Raw genomic sequence first — 17,041 nt, 5'->3', positions numbered from 1 at the left:
TGGTCTTTAAACTTCCAAGGGCAGGGTGTAAAACAGGCCTGCTCTAGGACTACCCCCTTTCAACCAAGAAAAGGCTCAAATACAGCAAACCCTTTAAGTTACTCGCACAAGACATGACACTTCACCTAGAAATTATTTTGTTCATGTATTGTCATCTTTGTTTCGTGAACGAATAGCAGCCTCCTCTTTCAGAATCTCCAGGCTGCAGCCTCGCAAGCATATTCACTGTTAAGTTGATCGATCATCAGGGCAGTAATATTAGTAACCGCTTGTCACCAAGTACCAGTTGATGGAATTGGATTGTTTCTAATGGGTTCGATCTGGGCATAGTGTCCCTTGAGGCAGAGAAAAGATCGTAGGAAGCACAGACTGGAATATTTTTAGTTGCAATTACTCTTTGGCTCACTTCCCAGGAAGACAATGTATGATTCTGCGGAGCAGCAGATTAGAGCTCCCTGGCAGTGGTTTACAATGGAGCAAAACTTGGACGCTTGATGAAAAGAATCCCTAGAATGGGATATGCGAATAATCCTTAGAATGGGTTCCATGTGACGTTACCGAAATGCATTTCAACAAATGAAATGGTACTGAAAAAAACAAATATAAATGTTTGTTTTTAATTGGGTGGGGTCCTGTCCCCCGAATCCCTTTGTTTCCTCATGATTGTAACCCCACCCTGAACCACCCCCACACCTTTTAACCCTTTACCCCCAAACTCTATATATTTATTTTTCAGTATTTTTTCGGTAATATTGCATTTGTTATTTTCATTTCGGTAACATCACTGGATACCTTAGAATGAACTCTGTACTAGGAAACTAGCAGTAAAAATGGTAAGGCTTACAACTTGCTATTTCCAGGCTAAATGCATGGTTTTGAGAAACAGGACTGTTTCACTCCCTGGTGATAAAAGCCTTAGCATTGGAACATTCCCAAGTTCCACGACTCAACAGTCCCTCTTACATGCAACAGAGAAGCAAAACAGATTCCTGAAGAACTGGTTGCTTTCTGGATAGTTTTATTAGATTCAGCTTTGCAACGTGCCCCCGGTCCCATCACAGTTTCATGAGACTTTCAAAGAGTATGGAGGAAAGGGGATGGGATGTAAAAGTATACAACAACCCTGTTTGGTCAGAGGCAAACCAAAACATTAGGCTAGCCTATAACAAGGATTTTTACATCATCACAATTCAAGTGCCCATCTGATAACAAATCATCTGTGCATAACGCAAGACAAATAAGAGATGTTTCACAATTTTAGTCAAACTTGCCAGGTTTTATTATCACATGGTCTTGTTGAACTTGTTAGTACGAGGACGGTGGTGCAAACGTATGCCTGAAATGTTTGGTCCTTATGGGGCTGCCACCTGATAATTGTGGGGAGCCTTCTTAATGATGAGCCTTGCACGAGGGACGAAATAGGACTATGTTGTGTTGCCAAACCCATAAAGCATATGCACATTTTAGGGAAGTGCTTTGCATCTAGACTTCAAATATGATATGATAGGATAGGATACGATAGGTTATTTATAACATGCTGAATACCCAGAGGTTTCAAAGCGTAGACCCGGGGATCGAACCTGTGTTGCTCCGTGTCGTCTTGCTTCCAAGGAGAGCATATTCCACCTGAGCTACCCTCCCACAATGCGACCATATTACACACGATTTTCACATCACAGCTGCAGCTCTACACTCTTTCGCGCCCTTACCTTTTCACGTCACCATGGATCAAGTTTGGCTGGCTCAAATGCAGGAATTGGATGGCACGAGCGACTCCCAGCATGATGGCCAGCCGCTGACTCCAGGAAAGTGTATTTGTGCGACCCTGCAAGGAGTGAAAGGTAAATAGAATTATTTGGGGGATTTACAGATGCCTATGTCAATGGTATTATACACCTACTCTTGTTACTTTACCTACACCGATTTCCTTTAATTCGCTACTGCAGGAAGCCCACATTTCTTTAAATCGGGGTGTATGACAAATACCCAGTAATATCAGAGAACTATTTTTGGTTCCTCTTAAATTAGTCTAAAAATAAACCAATCTTTTCTCAGGCACTGGTTCTGCAGACTGTGTCCTTTCTTCGCAAAAGCACCAAAAGGTTTTAACTTTCATAAAGATGTCAACCGAACACCTTTTCCTAATCTTCAGAAACCAGGGTTCATTTTGGTAGCTGTGCATCCTTCGATCATCCTCAGATCTGCATACTTTGTATTATTTTCCAAGTCTAAATTGTATCTTGCTCAAGAGTAATGTTTGCATCAGTTTTGTATGAGAATGAGAAAACGTTTGCATGCATTTCTTACATCAGACAGTGCTCCACTGCCTTCAGTGACATTTCTGCCACATCAACATGCAAATAAATGCAGTAAATTAAAACATTGTCCTCTTGGAGCAATTCGGCAAGTTAACACCAACCAATGTCTGTTAGAGGACTGCATAGTGGAGGGCGGAGTGCCATGGACTTTCAAGTCAGTGGTCTTTAGTTTTAGCTGATCCTTATGCCTCAAGGGGTGGGGAATTGAACAATGAAAGAGTGCTCAATGAGTCACATCAATACCCATGGCATGCATTTGAGAGGCCTCAGTAAATTAAAATAAATCTTTGTGGGGGAACAATATCTTTATAGAAATGTACATGTTTAATTGTATCCTTAAAAAATCCATCTATTGGAAAAACATAGCTGCATGCCATCAGATGGATGGATGACCAACTGCACTGCTATAGTATACTGTACAGACCCACCATCCACCAGTCTTCCAACTTCTATTCCTGAAAAAGTCTTGAGATGGAGAATCTGCCCTCCATTTTTGTTAACCTTTCTCAGGCAGATCATTTAGGATCGGAACTCCAAGCCATCTATCGTTATGAGGCAAATCCAGGTTAGCCCCAAGGAAAGCAAGACTAGCTCTCCACCACCAGCCCCATTAATCACTTGTGGAAAGGTTTGCACTGGTAGGTGGGCCCCTGCTGATGGCACCGTAGGTGAGCTCCTAGTCTTGCTCTACAAAGGTCATCGGAACATGGTTCTCCTTTAGTGGAGAGATGGAAGCTGGGTCCTATAAGGAAATAGATAAAGATTCTCATGAGAATCTCATCACATTTAAGCTGTGAGTGAAATGAGGCCAAGCACCTAAACGATCTACAAAATTTGTAGAGCTGGTTGACTTTCACGGTAGCCTAGGCTGGAATCCGGTGTAGAACTCTGGTGCCCCCTACCCTCCCCATAGCCACCCTGATGCTGTGCCCACATCACTCCGTCTCATTGCACCCCCCGTTCCCCTTCTAAAAACCATGCCCGCCTACCTGACCTCCGCATTTGTATGCTGCCGCTGCCCTGTATGAAGGGGCTGGGAAACATGTCTGTGCCACCTATATGACTTACCCTGCATTTGTATGCTGCCTCCCTGTAACATGGGGATGTGCAATATGCTTGTGCCACCTAATCTGACAGTGCATTTGTATGCCGCTGCCACCCTGCAACATGGGGATGGGCAATATGCTTTGCCACCTGATTTGCGTTTGCATTTGTATGCTGCTGCCGCCCTGCAACATGGGGTTAGGCAACATGTATGTACATATATCTTTCAAACATTTATGTAACTAAGTTAAGTCTTCTGTAACAGCGCTGCGATGCCCGAGGGCTGTTGTACGCTTTATAAATAAAAATAAATAAACTCCAGAAACAGAACCTCTCTTCCTTAATCCTAGAACAGATGGGGGTTTCAACATTAATCCCCCACCTTTACCTGATGGTTTCATAATTAAACCCCTATATAAGGGTGAAGGGAATGTCTTGCTTTATACCATTGATTACAATCACATCACACTTATGGGCGTTGCTAGATGAAGCTAATCACTACATTGATTTGACTCAAAATCAATCACCTGATCTGATATAAATTATAAGTTACTCACCCGAGTGACTAAAGTACTCTTAGTCGCCTTTCCTCCATACTGCATGGGCGTCCCTTCCTAGGGATAGGAGACGGAACCTTTCTTACCAGAAAAAACCTTCAATGGTGACCTGCCTGATGTCTGCGGACGCCATTGGCTCAGAGCCCCCAAAACTATGTTTAGGTCCCACACAGGATGTGGCCTCTTGATGGGTGGGTAGAGTCTGGCAAGTCCCGCCAAATGCTTCTTGACAATCGGGTTAGCAGAGGCGAACACCTCTTCCTCTGAGTTTCTGTAGGCCCCAATGGCCGCCAAGTAAGTGCAGCAAGTGTGTACCTGTACACCCAAGTGGGCGAGGTGCGCCGAGAAGTAGAGCATGGCGTCCAGTGAACATGCAAGGGGTTTGATATCCTTAGAGTCTGCCCAGTGGCAAAACCTGCTCCACTTGCTCTTATACTGGCTTCTGGTAGCTTTGCTCGTAGCCCCCTGTATGATCTCTAGATTGGCCTGAGAAAGGCTGAGGTGCTCTAGCAGGATCTGCTCAGGAACCACGCTCTGAGGGCTAGTTTCTGTGGCGCGGCGTGGATGACCTTGCCCCCCTGCTGCACCAGAAGATGTGCTGGGCCCGTCGGAAGGTGAATGGGAGGTCTCTCTGAGAGGCTGAGCAACTCGGAGAACCATAGCCTGGCTGGCCAACATGGAGCGATTAGAATGACGCTGAGGTGGCGAGACTCCTTGATCTTGCATATCACCCTGTGTATCAACGGTGTGTGCAGGAAGGCATATGCTGTCATGCCGTTCCACTGATTCTGAAATGCATCGCCCAGGGAGCTTGGGCCTTGTCCCTGCCAGAAGGCAAACTGTTGGCACTTCCTGTTGGCCCCGGTGGCAAAGAGGTCCACCTGGGGGTGTCCCCATCTGCTGGGGATCTCCTGCAGCATGAGGTCATTCAATTGCAACTCTTAATGGTCCGCTCCCAGTCTGCTGAGCCCGTCTGCCTCCAGGTTGGATTCCCCAGGAAGGTGGAAGGCCGTTAGGTAGATGATGTTCTCCAGTGCCGATTCTCACATGCTGACAATCAGCCTGCACAGTAGAGGGGACCTGGTACCCCCCCTGCTTGTTAACATAGAACGTGCTTGTTGAGTGGTCTGCCTGAATGAGGACAACCTTGCCCTCGATAACCGGAAGGAAGGCTGCGAGCGCTAGCCAGATGGCCTTCAGTTCCAGCCAAATGATGTGGTACTCCTGCTCCTGCCTGGTCCAGGTGCCATGGACGCAGTGGTTGTCCAAGGTGCAACCCTATCCCTCGAGAGAGGAGTCCGTAGTGATGGTGATCTGTTGGGTAGGTTGCCGGAAAGGCTTGCGCGTCCACAGGTTGCAGTCCCTGGGCCACCATGTGAGGTCCGGGTGAAGAGAAGGAGGAATTTTGATAATCTCCGCCTGAGAGCCCCGTTCCTGGTTCCATGATGCTGCGAAGTGCAGCTGTATCCTCCTCATCCTGAGTCTCGTGTTGGGGACGGCCAGTAGGACCACTGCCATGAGACCCAGTAGGTGTTGGTACCACCAGGGCGATGGTACTTCCCCGCTGAGGAAGCGCGCAGTGGCCCTCTTGATGGCTGTGATCTTGTCTTCTGAAGGAAAAACTCTTAGAGCATGTGTCCCAGATGAGCCCCAAGAAAGTCAGACTATACGTGGGCTGCAGCTGCGACTTCTTGAGGTTGAGCGAAAAGCCCAGATCGTGTAGTGTGTTCATAAGAGCATGGGAAGCGAGGTGCACCACTTCTGGAGATGAAGCCCTGACGGGCCAGCCGTCGAGGTACAGATATATGTGGTGGCCCTGAGGAGGGCCGCCACTGTATTCATCAGCCTGGTAAAAACCTTGGGAGCCGAGTTGAGGCCAAAGGGAAGCACCTTGTATTGGAAATGATAGCCTATGATCCTGAATCGTAGAAAAGAACGAGGAGGCTGCCAAATCGTAACGTGTAAGTATGCATCCTTCAGCTCCAGGGAGCACATCCAGTCTCCCCTGCACAATGTCTCCGCTATTAAATCTGGCGTAACTATCTTGAATTTTTGTAGAGGTAGGGAGAGGTTGAGGGTGGAAAGGTCCAGCACAACTCAACGCCACCTGGTTCTTTCTCTGAATGGCGAAAATCCTGGAGTAGAAGCCCAAGCCTCGCTGGGGGGCTGGGACTTCCTCCACTGCCTGGCTCTCGACGAGTGACCGGATCTCCACCAAAAGAGTTGCTGTCTCAATCTGTGGGAGTGGAGGGGAAGAGGGAGGAGAGGCGCAGATGGGTAGGCAGTACCCCCTGGATTCATGGGCCCGCGAAATTCTGGCACCAGAAGTGTACATGGAGAGCAAGCCTGCCCCCGACTGGAGACATGTGGACCTTGAGGGGCGTGTCATGCCTTCTTTCCCTCTGAGGCTGTTGCGGAGGAGAGGGACTGGAGAAAGCCCTCACTCCTCCCCCATCTTTTTGTTTCTTGCGCCGATGTTGGCTCGGCAAGCGGTCCAGTTGCCTGGACCTCCGCTCTTGGGAGTCGCGGAACCCTCCGTATGTACGCCCCTTGTTCGAGCGCTGCTGTGACTGGGTGTACGTTTTGGGGGTGGTCTTTGTAAGGATGGATAAAGACTTTGCTGTTTGTGAGCAGTTTTTCTTTTTATCCAGTTCCTCGTCCGTAGTGGAGTGGAAGAGGTTACCCCTTCGAACGGCGGGTCTAAGGTGCATTCCTGAACATCCGGGTTGAATTTCGTAGCACCGAGCCAGGGCGTTCTTCTCATGTCCGTGGCGATGCAGATGGCCCGGCCAGAGGTGTCAATGTGGGCCACGGTGAACTGCATGATGTCTTGTGCCACCATCTTGGCATCTGCCAGGCCTGCCTTGAATCGTGATTGGCTCTGCGCTGGAAGCTTTGGGAGGAAATCCTCAATGTCCCACCAAAGCCACTGGTTGATGGCTGCCAGCATGCCATCCACGTTGGCTTGACGAAGATGCAGGGACACGTTGGAATACAGCTTCTTCCCATATGCCTCCAAGATCTTTTCCTCCTTGCCTAGCAGTGCTGCAGACGAGGATGCAGAGGACGACTGAGGCTTGGAGTATAGTGATGCTGCAGCAATCACAGAGGAGTGCGGCTGAGGGTGGGCCGATAGCAAGAGTGTATCCCCCTCTATCTGCCTGTATTTGGCATCCAGGCATTGATTGACCGGCTGGACAGAGTGGTGCTTGAGCCAGCCCTTTTTGGCCAAGGCGATGACGTCTTTCTGCATCGGGATCCCCATTCTCACTGCGGGACGTAGCGTGAGGACTTCGGCGAGGACCCCCTATGATGGTAGCTCGACCTCTGGTTGAGGAAGGCCAAAGTACTCTGCCAGCCCTGCAAGACATTTGTGGAAGGCCTTGGCTGACGACGGTGTGTCAGGGTCCTCCTCCTTATCTGTGTCCACCTGGGGGTCCGGTTGGTCTGGCACCGGTGGAGGTGTGCTTGGAGCAGAGGGCCGAGGTGTGGAGACCAGAGCCGGAGGCTGTAGCGGAGGCTGGTACAGAACATCCTGCACTATCGGTTGGAGGGCCAGAGCGGGCGGCAGAGGCTGCACGGGGGCCAGCAGCACTTTTACTGGGGCCTGCAGTGCAGGAGCCATTGGCGGAAGCACGCCCCTGATGGCGTACCAGAGGATGAACCCCCATCCGAGGTGATTTCATGAGCCTGAGGAACCTTTCAAAAAATCTGTCCTCACAGGCCGGAGGCGTGGTAGGTGATATTGACGGGGTAGCGGGCGGCTGCTGGAGCCGTTGCGTGCCCTGCCCATACAGACGCAGCAGGAACCTGCTCTGCCAAACAAAGGATAGGCTGTAGGCCACATACCTGGTTGACACCAGTCCCACCTTGACACTCGTTCCTCCACCTGTTCCCTTCCTTGATGCGGCATCGGGCGGGTGTCCGTAATGTCTGGCATGGGGGCCATCTTGTCGAGTTGCCTTCCACGTGCCTGTGTCGTGTTGCTTGGCTCATTGGGCCCAGCCTCATCCAGGACTCGAGTGTGGATCATGTGGCCTACCCTGCTCTTCAGGCCGAGACCTGGTAGGCGTTTCACCCTCGGCGGATCTGCCGGTAGTACTGTGTATAGGCGCCCCCTCTGACATTTTGCCAGTACTAGGGCATGTCCCCTCGGGTGAAGACCCGGTAAAAGAACCTTCCGGTCCTTCAGCACTGTCACCGGGAGGATCCACTGACCCCTCGGCATGCTGGCCGGAAGCTGACTTAGCCTCGGTACTCGTACTGGTATAAGAACCCGAGCAGTTCCTTCCACGCGGGTGAGTCCTTGGAAAGGAGTCTCCCTTGCGGGGTGCGCTGGTAAAGAGTGGCCCTACCTTGTGCCTGGATCGATGATTGACAAAGTCCTTCAGGACCTCTGGAGGGGATCTCTGGTAGAGCTCCCTCCATCTGGCTAGTCTGTTCTTCGGAGACCTCGAATAAAGTGCGTTGCACGCGGTACAAGCTTGCCAGCCGTGGTCTGGGCCAAGGCAACGTAGGCAGAGGGAATGGGGGTCTGAAGTTGGAAAGAGCCTCTCACAGGACACACTGTTACACTCACCTGGCTCCCACATGGGCGTCAATCTGAACTGGACAGCTGCGGCCTCCACCAATGTGACGCGTAGTGCCAAGATGACGGACTGGACTGGCCCACCTAGCTTCGTTTGCTTGGCCCGTAGGAATGTTCTTCTGCAAATGGAGAAAGGGAATTAACCACCCGTGGAGTTGAGCGTTAACCCTCCCCCACTCCCGCTGTTCTCCCCCCCTGATCACCTTTGATGTCCAATCTTATAGTCTCACCTGATGGTTTGGAAAGATGAGCTCACCATCCTGCATTGAGCGCAGGGGCGCGTTGATAACCAGCTGCTTCACTGGCTCGAAGGAATTGGTGAGTTCCAGAACAATATTGACTCAGATTCCCGGCAAGACGCCCTAAGTATGTAGTTCGTAAGAGTTCAAATGTCTGACTATCACTCTTGTCCGATTCCTTGCAGGTTGCAGCTTGACCCTAGCGAAGAGTTCCTCGTGATAACCGGTAATATGCAGGTAAGGATTTGTATTATCCAACACAGTTCGATAAAATAATGTCAATATGTAACCTGTTGCTATCTCCCTTATTCAGGCGCTGAGAGAAAATATGAAGTCTCATGGAATGAATCCTCTGGCGGTAAAATCAGGTAAGTCTATTGTGGTGAGGAGGTTTCCCCTTGCTTGTCCTTTTGTTTCACCTCCCTGTCCTTTTGTTTCCCCTTAGGGGCCAGGGTTCGGCGAGGATGCAGTGGAAGCTGCGCCGACCCGTGAAGAGGAATAGTACCCCCGGTGGTAAAATCAGGTAAGTCTATGCGGGGTAACTAATATTGCCTCTGTGTATTCCCTTGGCTCACCTTGCTGTTCTCGTCTTCCCCTTAGGTGCCGGAGTGCAGCGGGAGCATGCAGAAGGATGCGGTGGAATGTGAAGATGCTGCGAAGGCCGGCGAGGTCAGCGCGGCGCTGCTGCAGGCGAGGCGACGCGCATTAAATAACTTCTTTCTTCCAGCTCGAAGGCGCGATGGATCGGGAATTCAGGTAAGGATCAAAGGTATTGCTCTTGTTCTAACCTTTTCTCCTTCTCTCCCCTTTTTCTAGGAGCTCCGGACTCGAGGTGGGCGTGGCAGAAGACTGGATGCAGACTTGCAGGCACGGTGAGCGTTACGCTGCTGGATGCAGAATAACGCAAAGCGTGTGCTGCTCTTCGGAGGTGGTTTAAATAGCCTCCAAAGTAGTCCCAGGTAAGTATTCCTCCCCAGCCCCACCCAAGTAAAAAAAAATAGTCCCTTAGGTAAAGTAGTCCCTTCCAAGCCTCCTTTGGCTTGGAGCTCTTGCAGCATGGTCCGCATGAGGTGAGTTTGCAGCATGGTCTGCATCAGGTAAGTTTTAATCTATGAGCCTGGCACCTATGGCGCCAGGACTGACTCTCCATATGAGCCTGGTGCCATAGGCGCCAGGACTGCACCCAAATAGCCCCTAGCAGGGGTTGTTGGGTTTGCTTAGTGTAACTTGATGCCTGCTTCCGGGGTAGGCATGACACACACACCTGCTGAACCCTGTAGAAGTCGACATGCGCTGGGAAGGAGCACGACGCCCGAGGACCGAGTACCTGAATGATAAAAAGACAAAAAGACAGAAGAGAAGTATCATCCGCACATGGAATTACATGGCAGATGCCAAACGCAGGAGCACTGGTAAATTCGGCTGGGTCCCATCGACGCGGCAAAAGGGAGCTGGGGTGTGGCACCAGAGGGCAGTTTTAGGGCAACACATGCTTCCAGGGCCGCACTCCTGCATGCCTCTAAATTTAAAGAAGTTGATTTTTTCTGGTGAAAAAGGTTCCGTCTCCCGTCCCTAGGAAGGGACACCCATGCAGTATGGCGAAAAGAGGACAGGACACAGAGTATAAATCAGATGCCCTTGAATCCAGTATTCGAAGTAAAGAAGAATCCGACTGATTTCATCTATAAAACTCCAGAAGTCATTTCATTTATATTACTTCATAAGAGCCACAAAGATCCCCACATCCACCAGGGAGACCCATGGTATCGTTATGTGGTTCTTGCTTGGAAACAACCGTCAAATATGTGTAGACATTTCTTCATAGGTTATGGAAGCTCCATCTATGTTAAATGACTCCAGGGAATTCAATATAATGAACGGCAAACTTTTAGACTCAAAGAGCAGAATTTCTGGTGACCTATAACCTCACTTTCCTATATACTAGGACATCGCCAAAAACAATCATTGACTACATTATAACAGCACTAGTTTGACATGAGTGGAGTTTCTACTGAATCTTTGTTATCAGTCATTTGAAATGGGCACTTGCAGAAACTTGGACCTACAAACATCACGATTACAAATCAGAAGCACAGCAATCTGGTTAACATCTTTATTGCCAGCTTTGAAGATGGCTTTACTTTTTCAAAATACATTGTTGGAGAATATAGAACATCCTCATGATTTAACAAGTCTCTAAAGATCCTTTGGAGCACTTTAACATGGTTAAAACTTACAACATACAAACTTAGAACGCACCATGTACAGATGTCAGCATTTCTTGAGCATTTGATTAAACACCACAAGGGGTCATTATAAATTATTCCATACAGGTCATTATAAACTGTTCTATACAAAAAAAGACACCATACTGAAATACCCTATAGCATTATTTGAGCTATCAGCCAACATTATAGACATTTAGGCCTTCCATATGGCCAACTACTCAGTCCTAAATGGAACTGCACCCATAAATATGACTACATCTTTCATGGAAATGGACTTATCCACAACCTGATATACTGAGGCTACACATAATGCCCAGATAAAAGAATATTCAAACAGGCTTGGTATACAAATCGTGAGAGATTTCTAGCCTGCATTGATCCAGTACACACCAAAGATACTTTGACCTGCGATCCCACCTTTGCCAGTCACAATATAAAATATACCAATGTGTTCCAATAGTTTTCTTAAATTTTAGAGACTCTGAAAGACGATATTCCGAGACTACTTTTTGCCCTAAAAGGCTGCGAAATCTAAGGGAATGCCTGGTTTAAGCAAGATAATCAACTTGAAATCATTATTTTATGATACGATAATGCTTTAATTTACCACCAGTCCTCTGTCAATACCGAATCGGACACTGCTCCGCTTGCACACTGACACCAAAACCCCTTTTCTCACACCTGGTGATTTTTCATTGGCATTTAAGTCTTACTAATTGCCAAACTAAAAATGTTAGCCATAGCTTTCTTGCCTGTGCAATCGGATCTACGTAGCCATGATTACACGCTAGGTGGCAATCCGCAAAGACAAGCTCCCTTACCACATTTCTTAGGCAATCAACACCAGAATCAGGATCAATGGACCATCACTGTACAATCTGAAGAGGGATTACCTAGTCTCTAACCACAACTCTGCAACCTTTGGCTCATCAGATGGTTTTGCACTACAATTTCCATGATCCCGCACCATGGACTATGCTGGTGGAATTTGCAGTCCAAAACATCTTGAGAGCCTAATGTTGCAGACCCACTGCTCTAGACTTTTTTTGCATACTAGAACAAAATTGGATCCTCAGTATAGGTAGCCATCTCACAGGAGCGAATGAAACTTTAGACTGGTGCGCAACATTCGCTAAATTAATTTGTTTTAGTTTACACATACATCTAGGTCACCCATGATGTTCGGTTCTCAGTCTCTAAGAGGTGTGTATTTTTGTTGAGTCATCAAACCACTGCACATTTTGTTAATGCTTAAATGTTGTAGTCTTCCTGCTGGGTAAGCAGATCTGGTACATCCTAGAACTGATTCATAACTTGGCGCAGTGAGTGTGCTAAAGAGCACGATTCACTGTGCCAAATGAGGACGCCCAGGCTCCAACAGTATTCTCAAGTGGGCCTGGACGCCCTCGTAGTGCACGAGAGTGCACCTTCAGGATTGCCTCTTAGTTATAACGGGTGCAATCCTGAAATCTCAGCAGCATTTCTGTAAAACAACGACATTTGTTATTTTACAAAAATGCAGCCAAGATCACAGGTGTATATGAACACTTTCCTATACACCAAAGTAAGCAGCTTTCAAGCTGCTTACTTTGGTGTATAGGAAAGTGTTCATATACACCCGTGTAAATGAAAGTGTGCATTAATTTACACCAAAGTAAGCAGCTTCAACGTTGCAGACTACAACGTTGAAGCTGCTTGCTTTGGTCCAAATGAAAGTGTTCATATACACCCGTGCGGTGTATATGAACACTTTCACATACACTTAACAAGGCTTCTTGTGGCACTCCTCCGTTCTAACGGCACCAAAATGGTACTGTATATGTGCGTGATTTTAGCGAACATATAAAACTGGAGGCGTGCCACAAGAATACCCTTCTAAAAAGCCAGGTAACGAATGTGGCGGTTGCTAGGTGGTTTCCATCCCATTCTAGCATCCGCCACATGTATTGCGAAGGTGTGCATCCTACTGACTTTGGAAGAATGCGCCACCTTTAGAATAGTTCTTAAGTACCGAATAGGTCGTTAACACTTTTAACAACCTTTTCAGTACTAAATATCAGGCTGAGAATCGGGCCCCCAATATTACCTCATATTTATTCATAGCACCTACCTCCTAAACTTAGAATAGGTGAGCTTACCATACATTAGTAGACACCATGCATGGCACATTTTGACAACTGAATGTAAAGACCATGCCAATGTCCTCGTTTCACTTCTTAAACTCCACAAAGAGCCATTTCATTTTCCATGTTGAGGGTGTGGCACAGCCTAATTCAGCTGTACCTGAAAGACTAGACACTCCTCTTTGTGATCCTGGTTTAGCTGAAACATAAGCGGACAATGACCACTTATATTTATGTTAAAATAGACCTACTGAAAATAAGTCGGAAACGGTTTGAAACCAACAAATAGATGTACATTTGATCTCTCTTTTTGTCCCACGTTCCATGTATTTCCAGGTGGGGGATGTCCGTTTTGTTTCTGTAATTTGTCTGGTTAATGGACAATTGTAGGTTTGAAATTGTTATAATTTATTGCATTGTTTATGCATACGTCATATGTATTGTCCCAAGTCCAGGTATTAATTTTGTACAGGTCTTAGTAAATTTACAGTGTATTTTTAGGTTAGGTTGCAAGTTATTAATACTTTTGAGAATTTTTACTTTTTGCTTGTGAATAAAAAGAAAACTATTAAACACAGTTAATTAAATCTTTCAGCTCTGGTTCCTACTCGGGCCCTCAATATGTTGAGAATTGCACTTTTTTGTGTGGATTTAATTTCAAATCTAAAATCTGCAATGCTCCTAACAATCATCTGGTAGCAATTACTTTGTACACACGATAGGAGGCGTCCCGCCTCCGGGAATCAATTTTCGAGTGTAGCACAGTCACCAGCAGCAGCTTCCCATGCTTTTGATTCCGATGGGCGATTGGCCAGTGAGCACGCAAGAGCCTTGTTTTCCTGTGTGCACAAAACGTATACCTCACTGTATAGAACGGGTTTAACGGTGGGTGTTCTCCTGGTTCTGGAATATTTAGTGGGTTATTATTCATCACCGGAAGCTCATCGAGATGCATGAGGGTCAGAAAGACAAGTTGAATGCTCCGGTCTATGCAATGTTACAATGCTGCATTCTGCACTGTCTGCATACTGTGGATTGTACTGCTCTGCCACAGACAAAATGTTGCTAGCGCATGCAAACACCAATTGAATTGGTACAATGACACTGAAACAACATTCTGGAACACAATCCCCAATATCAGAGAACTGTTTCTTACAAATCACTTTTCCCAGAACCAACCAAAAACCTAACCTTTAATCAAATAGAGTACAAATCATTTCTCTTCCCCCTAGAGTTCGAACCGGAGGGACCATTAGGCAAGTTTACAGGTGGCATTGCAATGAAAAAACGTAGCAGTTCAGGTTTTTACTATGCACAGTGCAGGTGGAGAACATTCTCTCAAACTGCTACAAAGTGGACTAGAGGAAGAAGGGTGGACTGGATTTAAGCCAAACCGATTAAATTAACCCACAGCAATCAAAGCCATTAAATGTGAAGAGGTTTGGAGACAAACTATCTCTGGTTCAACAGGCTAATCATGCATATTTTGAGATTTCCTTGACCTGCGGTTTTTAAGAAAAGATTATCCCCAGACATACAATTATAGTTTTATTTAACTAAAATAAGAACATTGCAAATTCATGAATTTGCTTCCTTCAACAACATTGCAAAATCAAACCTATAAAAAGGAAACACCTGCATCTGAATTTTTTGGAATTTAATAATTTAAATAGTTTTTAATTAAATCTGTTTTGCTTCAATTTTCTTTTGACCAAAAATATTTTTTTTTATATTTAATTTAACAATCAGCTAGGTCAATGTGAGAAACTTTATATTGACTTATGCTCTGTTTTAATAAGGTTCATTATCTAGAAAAGAAAAATAATCATTTCTGCTTTTTCACATCGCAAATTATTTCTCAGTTTGGGAAAAAATAGCACAAATGAGAAAATACTCTTTCCACATCAACAGAATAAACTACTGCTGCAAAAAGTGAGATTGTTACTTCAACGTTCTCTATATCCAAGTGCGTAAGTAACTTCCACCAGTTCACTGGTCCGACTTCCTTTAAAACATCAGTAAACATTAACCTTTAATTGTTCACACTTCACCCCAACTTTTTTTTCATTAATAGTCCGCCTTATGCATATATGACTGCTTGACGACCAGGTCAGTCAACTACTCACCTTCAGCAGCATAACACTGGTACAGTGGATTGAGAACATGTGTAAGCAAATGGGACAAGCATTACCTTTAATATAGATTTTGCCTCAAAATATGTTTAAATAAAAACTTGGATTGAAAGAAATAAAATGGTCTATTTTTGGCAAAACTGGGAATCTGTACCTTCTCCGAGTCCCGTGTGTCCGAACTGCATGGGCCCACTCACTCCGGTGACAATGGCCCTCATTGCTTGGCCATCATTTTCTGCTTCTATGTGGCTTCTCCTCACTCTGGCAATGCCACTCCCAGGGCTTGCAGTCTCAGTGTTGCTTTCAGAGGGCTCACTCCCCTGCTGCATGGCACCAGCCACATGTGTTCTTGCACTTTCCATAGACACTTAACTGCAGACTGCAACATCGCACCTAACGAACCTGTGGCATGGTTGCCCTCAGTGGAGTAGCTTTGCTGAAAAAGTTGGGGAGGGGACATGATATCTTCATGAAAGGGGCCCCAGCCAAATGAGTGGGAAAACATGGTGTGCCACAGATGTTGGGGGGATAGACACCCCTGTACCCCATAAAATTACACCCATTTCACCACTGGGCCAGCCCAGTCTTCATACTATCCACTTGTGGATCTCAGATCCTTGGGCCTTGCACCACATAGGGTATGCAGCAGCAGAGCTGTGCCATCAGGCACGGGTAGCCAACTACTACATCTTGGCTAGGATTAATTGCATATTTGAGCTTTCCATTCATCGCATTCTCTGGAGCTTTGCTACATTTTAATTCTTCAATACAACCTACTGCCTATGGTGAGAATGGTTATTTCAAATTAGTGTTAATTTATTTTCTTCAAAGCAGGACTTCTGCCCATAGCAGCATTTGGAGTTTACCAGAAATTATGCCTTTTAAAATTTGGCCAGATGATTCCACTGTTTTTCCATTACTGGAAAGTCCTTGTACAAATTAATTTCAATAATATGTAAGACAATCAAGTAAATTAAAGCGGACTAAGACTAACTTAATTGAAAGCCCAGGAATAAAAAAAACTAGCATGCCCAACATGGAGTCATCTGGTTACCCTGGGTTTCTGCCGCAATCATGGCAGACAGAATACATAGTAACTGTGATGGTATTTAGGTTTCTTTTTAGATATTGAATATTTTGGGATTGTATAAAGAGACGCTAATGAGTTTGCATGTAAACACAGCTTTTCAAAGCACACTCAACATCTGCATTTAGCCGCTATGCAACCAATTATGGAAGGCATGGGCAGATGTATAGGGAAAAAGTAATTTACACCATTACACAATGTGGCCACCAGGGAAGCCAGGGTTAGAATCAAGGTCTTCTGTGTTCAGATTCTGCAATAGAGCAATTACACCAAAGAGTAGATCTTGTTTTCAAGGAGGGGTGCATTATTAGGTAGGTGGCTGTTCGATGTAACTGTTCGCTGGCAAAATGTGGCGTCGCTAACCTCATCTCCCTTCCCAGTTTGGTTTGGCAATTGCGAGGGGAAATAAATGTCCCCACTTCTGGGAGTGATCTTTTGATAATAGCTGCTCATGTTACATTGTTCCTCAAAATGATTTGGAGCACACAAAACACATGTGTGGGTCAGTGTTTCCTCAGCATCAGCATATTCTAATTCCTAGGGGTAGGGGCAAAGACTGGGCCAATGCAAGATTCCAGAATCATTTAGATAACCTGGCACTGGCGCAGACTGACAACCATGAGGGATGCCTATTCCAATTCCATAAATTGGCTTACTTTAACAAATGTTTCTTGGATATGCTGCACCTACAGAAGCCAGGCACATACTCTAAAATGTGCTTGGCA

At 46.3% G+C, this 17,041-nt stretch overlaps 1 protein-coding gene across 3 annotated transcripts in view; it reads right to left on the bottom strand.

Annotated features, from left to right (window-relative positions):
* IRAK1 (interleukin 1 receptor associated kinase 1) overlaps positions 1–17,041 on the bottom strand; it is a 956,043-nt gene that overhangs the window by 403,706 nt on the left and 535,296 nt on the right. For all 3 annotated transcript variants that reach the window (XM_069645435.1, XM_069645436.1, XM_069645437.1), the window contains exon 8: positions 1,710–1,825. In XM_069645435.1, coding sequence (XP_069501536.1) covers positions 1,710–1,825 — 116 coding nt within the window. The remainder of the gene's footprint in view (positions 1–1,709; positions 1,826–17,041) is intronic.

This window comes from Ambystoma mexicanum, chromosome 2p (assembly GCF_040938575.1).
Source record: "Ambystoma mexicanum isolate Mex_15411 chromosome 2p, UKY_AmexF1_1, whole genome shotgun sequence".
Classification (NCBI taxonomy): domain Eukaryota; kingdom Metazoa; phylum Chordata; class Amphibia; order Caudata; family Ambystomatidae; genus Ambystoma; species Ambystoma mexicanum.
This window is presented reverse-complemented; position numbering and strand designations above follow the sequence as displayed.